Raw genomic sequence first — 15,307 nt, 5'->3', positions numbered from 1 at the left:
CTACAAATAGCATCCTATAATTATGTTGGCCTATAGAATTCATAAAGGTAGTGACAAAAATTGCATTTGTAATTCTTACTGGCTTGGATATGGTTGCATTGAATGTAACATTTCATAAGAAAAATGAAGAAACATGCATTCAGTGCTGGGGTAAAGCAATAAAATAGTGTCTCTTGTAGTGTGAACACTAAAGTAAGGAAAGGTACCTTATCTTAAAAACACTGAATATACTTTATGATAGCAGCACTGGGTAGGTGCCATCAATGTACAGTGTTTCAATAAGACTTACATGCCAAAGGCAATATTAAAGAAAAAAAATACAGAAAAAAACTGTTACTTCCACTCACCTGCAGTTCCAAGCACGTAATCCTGCCTCTACAAATGGGCATGGCAAAAGGGACTGCAACCCAAGATCTCTCCCTCTGAGACAGCTCTTCTCATTATTGGGTCAGACTCCCTTTCACTACTTCCCTGGACCTTATGCAGATTAAATTAGACAGTCATTGCTTTTAACATAGAAGTAGCCCTGACTTCAGGGGCTGAATCAGAGGGAACTCCCCCTCCCAGGTGAGTGCTTTAGCCTCTAGGCTGCGGAGGCAGGTTTTTTCTTCCATAGTCCATACTCTTCCTCTGGTACCATGACTCTTGTATTATCAGCTATCCAGTGGCCTATCTCCAATAGGACAGGTAGGCAATGCCCTTATCTGGCCTCTTCTATAGATTTGTGGTTAGGGAACTCTCTGCAATGTGAGAAAAATGTCTAAACCAACATTTCCAGAAACAGTTACAGGCTTAAAGACTCAACACGTGCCACTAATGAAACATTTCATCTGAATTCCCACCCAGCTCTAAAAAGAATTTGTGTCTTTGACAGCAATTATTGGAAAGCCCTTCCACCCATCCCATTCTGTGGTTGTTAATGAAAAATTCCAACTGATCTAGTAATGATGGTCCAAGAGAGATTTCACTGTCACTCCAGGAACAATTACTTTCTTTTTTTTTAATTTGAGCGTTTGTGACTGAAGGATGAGACCAAGCATGGCTTTTACAAGGATACTTGACTTTTGCCTATGTGTTGCTGGATTCCGTAATCTGAAATCCAAGTATTGTTCAGCCAGCTAATCCTCTTTGCTGTCTTCTGATTTGCAGTCCCTGCCTTCCTTTTATGCCTCAAGTGAAGTGCTCACGCTCTAAACACATCTTTGTTTGCCCTGTTCTTTTCTTCTATTCTAAATGAAACTCCTTGCTGTGACTTGAATTGGGTTTTGTGTCACAGACATTGAGGTAACAAAAGAGACAAAGAACACAACTAATGCAAACAAAAAGAGAACTGTATAAAAAAGATTTTTTCTCTCTATAAAATACAACATTTTAAACATGGTAAGAGAACAATTTTAGTTCAATGGACATCTGTTTGGAAGAATATACGCTATAGTAAATGGGTACTATTGTAAGAACCTAGAGATGGACTCAGGCTACGAAATTTGGACTATAATTCTCTCCTATGATTGTATTCCTATCTAGGAGTAATTGTGAGTCCAGGTACCTGTGAATGAGACACTCTTATTTTATCTATCACAAATCTAAAGTTGATCACTGACACAGCTACTAACATTTTTCCATGGTATTTTTAGACGTACTAGACGACAAGATATCCGAAATGGAGACCCTCTTACTCATTGCTCGGATCTGCAGCACCATGGTAAGTTAGAGATATTTTCACTTAAGTGAAACTAGCTGGCACATGATATGCAAACTGGGCATTGATGGGAAGCAAAAATAGGATTCACTAGTGAAACTATAGTGTACAGTTGTGGAATATAAATGTACTCACCTTTGTTCCTTAATTTATCTTTGACTACATTAATTCAGAAAATGTGTTCAGGATCCTTATTTCTTTACAAGCTTATAATCAAATTTTGCTTTTTCTTCAGTTTTCTACTCCGTCTGACATTGCATCATGCCAATATGCTATGCATATCATGGAGCAGTAAAATTATATTGTATTGTAACATGACACCAGAATGTACATGTAGCTTTGGAGAGGTGTCATACTATTTACAGCGATCTAACTGAGCACATTGACACAGAGTTGTACATTAGTGAGTGAACAAAAAGAACAATTGTCTTCTCCTCCCTCCAGCATTGTTTCCTGCCATAATCCAGCCTCATTTTAAATAGGGTTTCTACCACTTCTGTATCACTCAGTTTTGTTGTTGGCTGAATATATTTCACAGGGTCTTACCCAGATCTTTCCTTTACTGACTGGTTGTATCCTGGCAAACAAACCTATCTTTGCACCAGTTTGCTGCCAAACCCTTCAAAACATCCTCATTCAAAGAATGAGAAATTTGCTTTTTGCCCTAAGTAAAAAGAACACGTAGACAATACAATACTTCCCTCTGCTGGAGAATGTTGATTACTAATGGATTTGTGACATCAGATCAGTCTTGGTTAATTCAAGGATATGTAAAGTGTATATGTGTCTGTATACATATACATATACATATGTAGCACCCAGAAGTAGAGATGCATGGCACTCCTATTGTCTTCAGCTCCTCTTAATAGCAAATATGGCAACTAATCCTAACTCATGTGTCTGTATTATACACATACACCTCAGATATGTTGCAGTAATACTTCTGTCTTAACTTCTTCATGCTGCCTCACACCTAACGTTATTGGGAATGTGGGGGTCCAATTACTTTGTGGTTGGTAGAGCAAGTACAAGATAATGTGAGGTAATCAAAATTGTATGAAGAGATATTTTGCTTCAAGATCCATGATCGTGCCCCTTCCATGGCTTGGAAGCTCATAACAGGTGAAATGATTTGGGAGGCTCAAATCCATGATACTGCGGGGAACATAGCCTGAGAAAATAAGAGTTGCTATATTAAGTGAAGAGAACAGTCTGCAATTGTATATGATATGCATTTTACTCAGGGGCAATCCGGCAGATTAAGCAGCCTGTGTTTTGCACTGGGAGAGTGTTCCCAATTCACTAGAAAGAATCTGCAGTGCAACCCCTAACTTGTGGATTATGTTTTCAGCAGGACCATGCACAAACCCCAGTTACATGGGTTGTGATCTCCTGAATGCACTGACCTGACCTGAAAGTCTGCAGAGAAGGTTCAGTCCTTAAGTCTATCACCAGTCTCTCAGCCTGACATGACTTAATGCTTTTTCATGGGATGAATTCCTGAACTCAGTAAATTCAGTGACAGAACTCCCATGAGTTTAACAGAAGCAGAGATTCACCCATGGTTTGGTAGTTAAAAAACTTAGTAGACTCTGTTCCCTGTAAATACCAAACAGCTGTGTCCCTCCAGCAGTGCTGATTAACCTAGAAAGCTCTTGAGCCATCAGGGAAGGCAACTCCTTTACATGGTATAGTTTCAGAGCATTGCTCTGCACATGCTCTACCTCTAGAGCCCTGCCAATATTTTAGAACAATAATTGCTGAAGAAGTGTCTAGCAACACCTCTTGCATTGGCCAGCTCTACTGGCAAAGCTGCAGGGTTCTTATTTATCTTCATACCCCCAAAAAAAGAACTGCAAAAACACCTTTCATTTCCCTTTCTCCACTTGACGCACAAAGGAGATTTTCCGCTGGAAGGGCAGCATGTAACCTATAGCTGTTCTTGCACTTAGTTTCTGGCCATCACTTCAGACAACCTGCTATGACCAATCATGTGGTGCAGCAATTTTATTTGGAAAAATATCTGCTTTATTCATTCCAAGTAGAAGTAATGTAAACTTGTTCAAGTATGTCAACAGGAACTCTGTAAAGGCAATAGCTGAGCTGAGAGCAAGATACCCCTTGGTGAAATGAAATTCAGTGAGATGATAAAGTTGGAAATGATTAGGAACAACAGCAACCCAGAAAAAAATATTTAAAATATCTTGAAACTGGCCTCCAGCTGTACTTCTGTGAGGCACTATAACTACAAGAGATTTGGCTTCAAATATTACATGCCACAGATATCTTCCAGTTTTCAATCTAATCTGTAATTTATTTAACTAAAATTCTGACTTTTCTCTGGTTGCTATGTTATAAAAATGGATCAAAATTATGGAAACTCTTTGTGAATCTGTTGAGAAATGGATAGAAATTATGGTGCTTTCTCACTTGCATTTGCAAGTACACGCATTTATGACATGGTGCATAACCAAGCCGATTGGTCCCAAACATTGTGGCTAAACATTATTTGGGACCAAACATTACACAAAAAACAGTTTAAGTGATCAGAAACTAGTTTAAACCTGTAACAGAACAGAGGTCCACTGCAATACACTAGTTTGAAAATGGCTGAAATTGGTTTGAGAGAATCTTGGCTGAATGTAGTATCAGACTTAACTGATTTGGGTCAAACCAGTTTATGCAATGTCTGTCTCAGACCTCTTCCTGGTTTAAGTTAAATCAGCTTCCTCCAGCATCCCAGATGCATTGCAACCCTGGGCGGGGCTCTGCTCCCTGGCTGTTGCTCCAGCAGAGACTGCAGGTACAGTGCGGTGTGCCTGGCTTCCTCCTGCTCCTGCCCACCACCACTCCCTACTCAAGCAGGGATTCCCATCTCCCCACTGCCTTGCACAGACACCGCTCAGCATTAGCTAGCATATCACATGCTGGCTACAGTCTATGCTGTGGGAGACAGGACAAAGGCAAACAGAATAGTGTCAGCTTACAGCCTTTTAAAGCTAATCATCAGGTAGTTGGTCACATCCCTCCATTCCTTCCTTGGAAAAAGGTTGTTTAAGAGGAGCTTGAACTAATGAGAGAAACTTTGTTTTGTTTGATGGGGTGATAAATGCTAACAATTCCCTTTGTAACTCCCTGCTGTATGTAGGGGGAGAAACTCCTCCCTAATCAAAGCATCCTGCTGGGGTCTGACCACATCCCCCACCTCAGCTCAGCATTGTTGAAGGGAAGAGAGGGCTGCTCTAGCACCCCCTAAAATAAGGAAACTCCCTCCCCCACCGGCTTCTGGCCTGAACCATTGCAAGCATGTGCCTGCATCTCTTCAGTCCAGAGGGGATATCTGTGCAGTTACAAACCGGCTTAGCCTAGCCAGGTTAAACTAACCTGCAAAGATTGAATCAATTCAGGCCCAGGCTCAGGCTTTTTGAATGTGAATTACTGCTAATTTTCTTTTCTATATTACAACCAACAGTCTCTTGAGTAGCAGATGCAAAATGGGGTTTATCTTGTAAATGAGAAATATGCTCTGGAAGTTCTTCTATCAATTTCTCTAAACATTCATCTGTATTGCTTACTCATTGATTCTCTCCCTGTGTGCCAGGACCATGAACCAAGAAACTGCACAAGCAAAGAATAGCCTGTTTTCTGTAACCACCTTTTCTCAAAGACAGTTCATAGCAAATTTCATTAAGGGGCTTCTGACAAGGACATTTGAATGTGCTTTGAGCAGGATATGAGTAGCTTATGATCTTCCCTAATGTCATTAATAGGGATCTACCTAATTTGTATGAGAAATGTGAGGTTCAGTGGTACTTTTAATCTTGCTGTTTTCACCATGCACCCCCCCACCCTCCACTGTTGGTTGGCCAAAAGACCACAATGGCCCCACAACTCACTGCTTGCTCCTGATGACCAGCCAGGAGGGAAAAAACACGGTTTTAAATATTCCATGGTTTTTGCCTTCCATCACTGGTTGGGCAAAAGGTCCTGGCAGTTCTGCTGCTCGCTGCTGATCAGCTGAGAGGCAGAAACCATGGTACATTTTAAACTGCATTTTTTGCCTCCTGGCTGATGAGGAGCAAGTAGCAAGTGGCAGGGCCAGCGGGGTCCCTTGGCCAATCAGTGGCAGGGGGCACACAGTGAAAAGAGAAAGATTAAAGGAACCGTTGCACAGCATGCTTCTGGCAAGATTTAGGCAGATCCCTAGTTTTGGATGTCTAAAGAAATTAAGTTCAGAAACACAGTAGAACAGAAACAATGTGAGCAAAATATTGAGAAGTATAGCACACTAAAACTACCACTGACACAAAAGGGAATTGTGAGTGATCAGTGTAATCAGTTCTAGTTAACCAAGTATTACAGTTTGAATCCAAGTCACAGCCATAAAAATATAAACATCTCTTGTTTAAACTAAAGAACAACATGTCCCATAACCACTTTTATACCACCCTTAACTATTGCCTGTAGTGGACTCATTTGATTCTTTTTTGGACCAGTCATGAGAAGGAGATCCATAGTCACCTAATGCGAATAAAATCACGCAGGATTCACGGTACATCTCTGAATGAATTTGACCTTGCTGAGAAGCATTCCTTTGCAAAAAACTGTTCTTGTAGATAGGTACCTCTTTTTCTATTATGTCTTTAGCTCCCCCTTGAGAATGACAGCTCTCACATAGGATTTTCATTTGAATTTCAAAACAAGCTTCATGTCTTCCATTCCCTTCCAATTCCTCCAGCTACTCCTCTGAACTTTCCAGGTTTTCACTTTCCTTTGCTGCTGCTTCTCAGGACTTTCTGTCACTTTCAGACCTATTTCCTGATTTGTTAGCTACTTCATCATTTTATGCACTTTCTTGTATTCAGTCATGCCAATATTACCTAATTTTATAACCCTTTCTGGACATCATCATGGCTCTCATGACTTACAGAAATAAGATTTGACAGGCGATTATTTCAATCACCATCCGTTCCCTGGGAATATGAAATGGAAGCCTGCAACACATTCTTTAAGGTTATGTCCGGATTTAAATGACCTAAGCAACAGGACTTCCATCATTCTCATGTTGATTTCTCGTGGTTTAAAACACGATGACTCAAATCCATCCCCCCTGTAGCTTGTATGTTATCCAGCTAACCTTAGCTATGTGAGAGGCATTTTGAGCCGACCATGCAGATTTTCAGATTCCAGTCCCCCTGTGCAACCTGGTGGGTCTTCCTGAACATGCTGTGTAAATCTCACAAATTATGGTCCCAGAAAATCCACGAGTAATAGTTTGACAGAGAAGGATCTTCCTACCTGTTAACCCGGTATCCCAGTGGTTAGGGCTCTAGTGCCGGGAGTTTTCAAGCCACCCTTGCCCTCTCTAACTTCCCTGTAAAGTGCCCTAGCCACAAGGCCATTGACTAGGAAGAGTCAAAGGAGGCTGGACACTGAAAAGGAGAATGTATGTGGGCAAAGTCAGCTGGGGACCAGAGTTTCCAGAAGCGCTGTCAGGGTGCGCAGCTGGGCGGGGAGCTGCTGCAGGGCCAGGATCTCGCAGCCGTGACAGTGGGGTCCGGAGCTGGGGCAGAACCCTGCCCAGGGAGGGGCATGCAGGCAGTGAATCATAGCTCTGCCCCGGCTCCAGGCCGTGCTGTCACCATCCCCGCCCTGGCCCCGCAGCAGCTTCCCACCCAGCCACACACACTGCCAGGGGCTCTGGGGCCAGTCTCCGTGGAGACCTTGGCCCTGTGCTGTCACAGCTCTGCCACTGCTGGGGTTTCCATGGAAACCGGCCACAACGAGCAGGCAGGGGCTGCTGGGAAATGCTGTCTGGCCATCTGCCGAATCTGCCATTTTGCCCAGCCCTGGTTTAGAAAGAGCACAAGCCGGCGGGAATGTATTTCTGCAAGATGGAAACTGCCTTCGGAGGCGGGGGCTCTGGGTTCCAGACCGTCCTCCTCTCCCACTGAGACAGAAGGTACTGCACAGCTGCCTCTGGAGTTTATCCATTGACTATTAAATGCAAAATACAGGGGCCAGTCACCAAGGTCTGCACCTTTGCAGGCCAGTCCCCACCTCACTCGGACACTTCCTCTAGCTTGCTCTCCTTCTGGTCCCATACATATGTGTGTGTGTTCTCCTTTTGGCTGCCTAATGGACCAGCGTCAACAGGAGTTACGAAGGGCGTTTTTGACATGCTTACCCCATGGCCAGGCACATAGGTTACTTTGCAGAGAAATGGGAGAAGAGTATTCACTTTGGGTGAAAGGGGTTATAGGACACGAGTTTCCCAATCCCTGGGCAAATGTCCCAAGCCATAAACTCTTAAGTTAAAATGTGAGAGGCCTCCTACACTCCTCCTCCTCTGAATTTTGCAAATTACATAGAATTATGAGCTTTCATAGAAGCAGGAAGTAGGGTGTAAATCCATGCAGCTGGCTTGAAATGCCACCTGTACAAGTCACTTTAGTCATGTAAGTGTGAATTGCTTATCTAAAGGTAGAACATGATGTAAGCCCATGCATCTTTTTACCATAAAGTCACTTTAAATTCCCCTTGTATCACTTTACACATTTTCAGTCCCTCTCCTTTGTTGATACTTCCATCATTTCCCTACTTAACCAAGGTACTTCCTCAACCTTTACAACTTTTATAACTCTCTCTTGGCCTTCCTTCTGCCCTTTAATAGTCCTTCCTTGCTTTGCTTAACCTCATTGTCTTCCAGTGATCCCCCAAAAGTACCACTCTGGCTCAAAACTCATCGGACATCCTCCAAGGAGATATGATTTTCAGATGAACACTGATTTACACAGCACCCCACCCCCATTGACTCACGCAAAAAGTTCACTGTGGGGCAGAGCAAAGCAAAGCATGGCATTTTCTATTTGTTTAGTGTTTAAAAGCCATTTGATGTTTCATTACTAAGAGTTAAACAGGCATCAATTCCTACCCTGCCCCACTTGAGGGACTGAATGTCATTAAGGAGGGGAACATATGATTACTGTGTCAACATAAACCACAAAGGCAGTCTTCTTTCTTCCCTTTGGCTCAGTCATTTAGCAAACAGACTGTTTGCTAAACAACACAGTCAATATGATAATGGCATTGTGAAATCAAACAATTCTTGACAAAGGATTGCACTGCAGAGGCTTTTAATTATACATTCTTTCCCTATAACAAAAAAAAAATCAGATTATATAAAGATTTCCAATAGTAAAGATCAAAGGGTAAAATGGAAAGCACCATAAATAATGGCAAAAGAGACAGGAAACCCCGTGAGATCAACACAGTGTTAAATAGCTTACCAACCTCTTCCTCACCCCTATACTCTCCAGGATTATTATACTATTGCCGCTTAAGTCCATAACAACAGTTTAAAGAGCTAAGGTGGAGAGTTGAAATATGATGCCTTATTGCCTCTGTGGTATTGGAGGAGAATCAAATGCTATGTAAGTCCTTTAGCAATGTGATATTTCCAGCAAGTTGATGGATCTCGTGAAACCTTCTTGTTACAAGAGGAAGTAATTTATTTAACTTTCTTTTTTCCCCTCCCTATAATGTCTGGTTTATTAGCCTCATTACATTTCCATAAATTATGCCACTACAAGAGGAAATGATTAATTGAAGATTGTTTCCTCAAAAACATTATTCCTGGTCATTAACAACTGCAACAAACTGAAATGCCATATAAGCTAAACACATTATAGTACTCTTAAAAAGCCTCATGTTTTATTACTTTGCTGTAAAGTATTATGATCATAGAGCCCATGAGGCATCATTACAGACATTCTAAAACTACACCCTGAATTTTCTCATTGTTTAAGTTTTGTCAGAAAAAGTGCTTGTTGTATCCTACATGTTTTTTCCTGATGAATAATGATTAGCAGTGAGCAAAATATTCTTTTTTTTTTTTACTTCAACTCTTGCAGTTTTTCCAGTTGTTTCAATTAAAAAGGTACCTAGTGACATTTACCTAGACAGATACGTTCACCAAGATTTTCCATAATAATTATTGACTGGGAAGCTTCAGTCTTTTGAGGACTTTCCTTAAGACATTGTAAAGAGGACATGTTTTTTGACATGTGAGGCTCTTCACAGTATGTGTAGGTCTTAACATAGTGCCACAGCCCAATTCTGCAGTGTTCTGTGTAGTCATTTATACCAGTGCAAAATGGATACCCAAAGTTACTATTCTAATACAGATGAATAAACTTTATATTTTAGGGCTTATGATCTATTCAGTGTTGTGGCCTTTAATTAAAACACAACTAGAAACTTTCTCAATCTAGCCTTGGGCATGAAAAATTACTAGAGGGGCAAATCAGTGAGGGAAACAGACCAGTTATTTCAGCCTTTACTGGTCTGAACTGTCTCCTATATGCAACAGCAAAACTGTTTATTAAATAAGAAAATAGATTTGATTTCCTTTTCTGATCATTTTCATTTCTTCCCCTTTTTTGTTTTGTTTTTTGTATTGCCTTACAGATAACCCAAGTGGGCAAAGCCTGGAAGAAAAGATTATCTATGGAGTAGAGAACAGTAGCACATTTTTGGAGTGCAGTCCAAAATCTCAGCGTGCATTAGTCTACTGGCAATTCCAAAAGCAAAATGACGACCGAAAAGAAGAGGTACACTAACAAGAATTCAAATATCTGTGACACTTTAGCAACAGTATATCCTACCACAACCTACCTCCTCCCTAAGGGGCCATTTCAAGCTCAACCTTTTCCCTAAACAAAATCACCTTTTCATTTAGTTTTCAAAAACCTGTACAAGGAGCCTTGCCTCCTCCTTGTCCCTTAACCCATTCTGACAAGACATCTGGTTTCCTCTATCACCCCACCTGTCCCCATTTGATAGACTTTCCTGGGCTCTCAATAGGAAACCTTCACTGCCTCCTCCCATTTTGACTATCTGTAAATAGACTACTCTAGTTGACAAAAATCCCCTCCTGATCCCCCCAAAGCTCACTGCTCACTTATGAGGAGAGAAGAGTCTGCACCCTCTCATGCTCTGAACAAAAACTCAAAAAAGGATATAAACCTCACCTTCTTGCTTCTCTCATGATGCCCCATCTTGCAGGCATCCTTCATGTGCCCAGTTCATGCAATCAGTATACTCTAGGCTCTTCCAATCATATAGGTGTCTTAAAGGGTTAAGTTCATCCTTTTCAGCATGCACATGTCTTAAAGGCTTAAGTTCATCCTTTTCAGCACACATAATCCTGTAACCCCTATGTCGCACTTACACCATCCGAAAAGTCTTACTTTGGCTTTATATGATACATAGACCCCTCTGCACAGAATTCATAGAAATTAGTAGGGAAAACAAGTAGCTGAATCCAGACCACTTTGCAGACCCTTTTTTAATGTTCTAAATATTAATACAATTATTAATTATAAGTATAAATCCCCATGATATGTTCCATTGTTAAAACCATTGCTTTTATGGTGACCAGTAAATTGTGCTAGCCAGTTTAGTTTAAAAAGAAAATCCTAAGTCAATTAATAGGAAATGTTGTATACCAAATCAGTGTTCATAGAGGTAAGAAGCCAACCATCCCTGCCTGCATTTAAGTGAAATTTCTGCCCCGCCTCCTTATTTTGTTACCTAAATTGAATTGTTGCACAGATGTAGTTTTCTCAGGTGCTCACAGGTATCAGTAGAAATCCAGACATTTTGGTCTACAGCTCAGGCACATCATTGGATTATTTATAAGAAAATAACCTTTACTCTGTTGTTCTTTCGCTCTACCTGAAGTGTTTTTCTATGTTGTATTATTTGAAGAATAAAAGTGAAAGCCAACTTAGTTTCTGTACCCCACTGAAGCTCAGAGGAATTTTCCCAAGAAACCAGGAATATACATTGTCAAACATTGTGCTGTCTAGTCTCACCAACATTGTAAAAACATTTTTCAGCTGTTTTGCTTGCTGGGGTATTTTTAGTGGACAATATACGTGCATCCCCATGAGTTCACATGTGCCGAGGTGCTCGTTTCCCATGGGTCACATAGCGCAAACACATATTTGTGCCCCTGCTGTTTGTCTCTTGGCATCCCCTTGCACATGCGCTCTGGCATGTGGTAAAGGGACCTGAGTAGGGTAGGGGAGGTTAGGCCCAACACTTGTGTTGGCCCCAGCAGCCTTACCTATGGTCCTGGGGGCCGCCTGGGGCAGCAGTGGTGCTGAGCTGGCCTCCCAGAGCCTGGCTCTGGCCAACTAGGCTCTGGTTTCTGGTAGTGCATGCTGCTGTCACATGCACCATGCTGCTTTTCTGACACTGGATTTTCCCAGTGTCAAAAAAACATAATGCACTGCAAATTAGCAGCATAGCACATGGGTGCATACAGTTTGTGGCGCCTCAAATGGCTTTGAGGACCTGGAAACCATACATGCATGCTTGTGGGGACATGCCCTATGTATTCTCTTCTCTCTGAATTTGTGTACACACATAAGGTCATTGTACAACTGCTTTTCTGATCATTCACACAAATATAACCTTTTGCAGGCCCATTTCGGGCAACCTGGAAATTTGAAGCATAATCCACACTTCTTTCTCTTGCTCCTCTTCTACTCTAACACCACCCATCTTCTGTAAGAGGGGTTTGCACTGGGGAGCAACATGGGAACAAGTGGTTCTCCTTCCAAACATGGAAGCGCAACACTGCTCATGATGCAGCTGGCCCAGGATTACTGGTATGGCCTCCTGACTGCAGTGCTGGGTTTGTAGACTTTGCTTATTTTGCATCTCACATAACTTTTCAAAACTCCTCTGAGAAAATTCCTACAGGGTTTTTACCGCGTAGCAGTAGGGAGTGAGGAGTAAACTCTTTACTTGCCAGTTTCCCTGAGCAGCAAAGTCATAATGGCTTGAAGAATTCTACAACTACAAAAGGACTAAAAGGATTTCCCCCGTAACATATTTCTTTGCCACATTCTTCTTTAACATGCCAAAGAATTAAAGTACTCAAGGAATAACATTGATGAGAAATAACTGTTGAAATGCATCTTTTTCTCCAACACAGATAAAAGTGGATGATCGTTTGATCAGGACTGATCAGGGCCTTCTGCTACGGACCCTTCAGCGGAAAGACTCTGGCACTTACTTTTGTCATGCGGTGGAGCATGGCTTCATGCAAACTCTGCTCAAAGTGACCCTGGAGGTAATTGATTCTGAACACTTGGAAGAGCTGCTTCATAAAGAAGAAGATGGTGAGAGCTCCAAGCCTAAGGAGGCATCCAACAGCATGACCCCTAGTCAAAAAGTTTGGTATAGAGACTTTATGCAGTTAATTAACCACCCCAACCTCAATACAATGGATGAGTTCTGTGAACAGGTTTGGAAAAGGGACCGCAAACAACGTCGGCAAAGACCAGCCAATGCCCAGGTGAATACTAATAAGTGGAAGCACCTACAAGAAAATAAGAAAGGTAGAAACAGGAGGACCCACGAATTTGAGAGGGCACCACGGAGTGTCTGAGCTACATTACCTCTAGGAACCTCATCCAAGTAGAAACTTGTGTAGACACATAACTGGAAAAAATGCAATATACATGAACTTTTTCATGGCATTATGTGGATGTTTACAAGGGTGGGAAGCTCAAACAATTTCCACCAGGTTTAATTAAAGTAACCTTCCTAGCAACTCCTTGCCCATTCCTTCCACCAGTATCCAGCTTACTAGAGTTTTATGGATGAAAAAACACCCTGGACCTACCTTTATTGCTCAAAGAGTTCTTCGAGGGAAAGACAAATGTTGCTTTCTCTTTTGCCCAAGATATAAAAATGTCATATATTTCATGCTGCCATTAAAAAGGAAAGAAGCCCACCTTTCATCAGAGGTACCACCTTTCCTGAACCTAACTATAAAACTGCATGGACTTGTTAAGCTGATGAACATCCTAACATGTGATTGGACACAAGGATTTTGCTTTGTTTGGTCTACCAGTTCTCCTGCTTATATGTACTGGAAGAGTTTAAAAAAAGACTGAAGGAGATTGTCTGTGAAAATCTGAACAGCATAAGCCATCCGTCATCCAGAGAAACAAAAGAAAAAAGTTGGAGTACACTGGCCTACTACTGATGACTTCTTTCAGCTTTGATCTAAAGATGTATTTTATTAAAATGATAATTTAAATATACCATGGCAAATATGCAGCAAACATTAGCTCTTTTCTAAAATAGATTAGATTTTTTCTCTTAGAAATATTGTACTTTCTAATTATTGGTTTAAAAGGAAAAAAAAACCCTTCCAATTATGAGCTGCTTTATTCTTTTGTTTGAAATTTTTTTCAAGGCAGTAAGTCACACTGCAGTTAACCCACTCTCCTTTAACCCAAGGTTCTATATGACAAGTAACTTCTAAGCAGTTGTAAAACTAAGCTATTTTAACACAAAAGTCTCTGTATGGCATGGAAGTCTTTTGCATTTTTTAATTCTTTTTTAAATGTCTATGTGAAAGATCAACTTGTACAATATCTTGATACCAAGCAAAATAGACGGAACCAATGAAGAACAAAGGATTTGATTTAAGTTATATATATTTTTATTTCAAAAACATTAAAAAAACCCTTCCCTTTTAATAAATACACAATTGCTTTGCTGGTTCATGAAAATGTGTTAATGAAGGTGGCTAGATACTGTGTCTCATAGACAGCTGTTATTCAGTAAGAAAAAAACTCCTATTTGATTTAGTAGTTTTGCTCCTAACTCAATAGTAGGATAATGTCTATAATTCTTAGTCTCCATTTTTTTTGTGAGCTAAGTTTTTTAAACAAACACAGCACAACCCTGCTTACATGGTATGCGAGGGGTGCAGACAGAAGTGCAGCTCCCAGCTGTAACGCAGAACATGTTCTGTAAAGCGTTCTGAGTTACAGCATTACCCCAGACCAGACAGAAGTTTATTGTTGGTTCCAAGGGGGAGGGGAATCTAGCTTTGGGCTGGGAGCCTACAGCCAAGTTTCCATAGCAATGACCATTGCTCTCTGCTGGTACTTCCTGTTTTCAGAATGGGAAGGGGGGGCAAAGCTGAAATGTGAGGTGTGTGAATTGAAGCCGCCCCCACGTCGGAGGGCTCCCATACCCACTTTTCACCTCCGGGGGGGGGGGCTGACCCTCCCCCCCCCGACTGATCTTCCTCTGCTCCCTTTCCCCACTCCCATTCTGAAAATAGTGACAGGCTGGGAGTTCTGCAGACACAAGTTACAAAAGAAACTACATTTTGAAATGTCTTTATCTGATACCTCATGCAACCAGGGGTCAGATTTTCACCCAATCAGTCATTTTTGAAGCTGCCTACAGCCATGCACATATGTTTGGTCATGGCCATAGATTCTTTCTGTGGCCAGATGGGGCAAAAATTGTCACTTCTTTCTGCACCCCTGGACTCTATGCTTAAGACTTAAGAGTCGATTGAACAATTTAAGCCAAAGCTCCAGCTACTAAAAATTGGAATAGCTGTATTGAACTCAAAGAAGCAAATTTATACCAGTGAGGATTTGCCCTTGGATAGGTAAATTCCATTGATGCTAAGGGATATTATTCTATATGCAGCAGGATTACAGGATAAAGCCAAGTACAGTACACTTGTACTATATCAATGATGGCCAAACTGAGGCTCAT

The 15,307-nt window shown here is 41.3% G+C and overlaps 1 protein-coding gene across 1 annotated transcript in view; it reads left to right on the top strand.

The window, feature by feature from the left end:
* SEMA3A (semaphorin 3A) overlaps window positions 1-14,707 on the top strand; it is a 165,308-nt gene extending 150,601 nt beyond the window's left edge. The window contains exons 14-16 of the mRNA XM_019543651.1: window positions 1,635-1,702; window positions 10,169-10,311; window positions 12,708-14,707. Coding sequence (XP_019399196.1) covers window positions 1,635-1,702; window positions 10,169-10,311; window positions 12,708-13,163 — 667 coding nt within the window. The 3' untranslated portion in view covers window positions 13,164-14,707. The remainder of the gene's footprint in view (window positions 1-1,634; window positions 1,703-10,168; window positions 10,312-12,707) is intronic.
* The last annotated feature ends 600 nt before the right edge of the window (window positions 14,708-15,307 follow it).

The sequence above is a fragment of the Crocodylus porosus genome, unplaced genomic scaffold, assembly GCF_001723895.1.
Source record: "Crocodylus porosus isolate Cpor-Errol unplaced genomic scaffold, CroPor_comp1, whole genome shotgun sequence".
Classification (NCBI taxonomy): domain Eukaryota; kingdom Metazoa; phylum Chordata; order Crocodylia; family Crocodylidae; genus Crocodylus; species Crocodylus porosus.
This window is presented reverse-complemented; position numbering and strand designations above follow the sequence as displayed.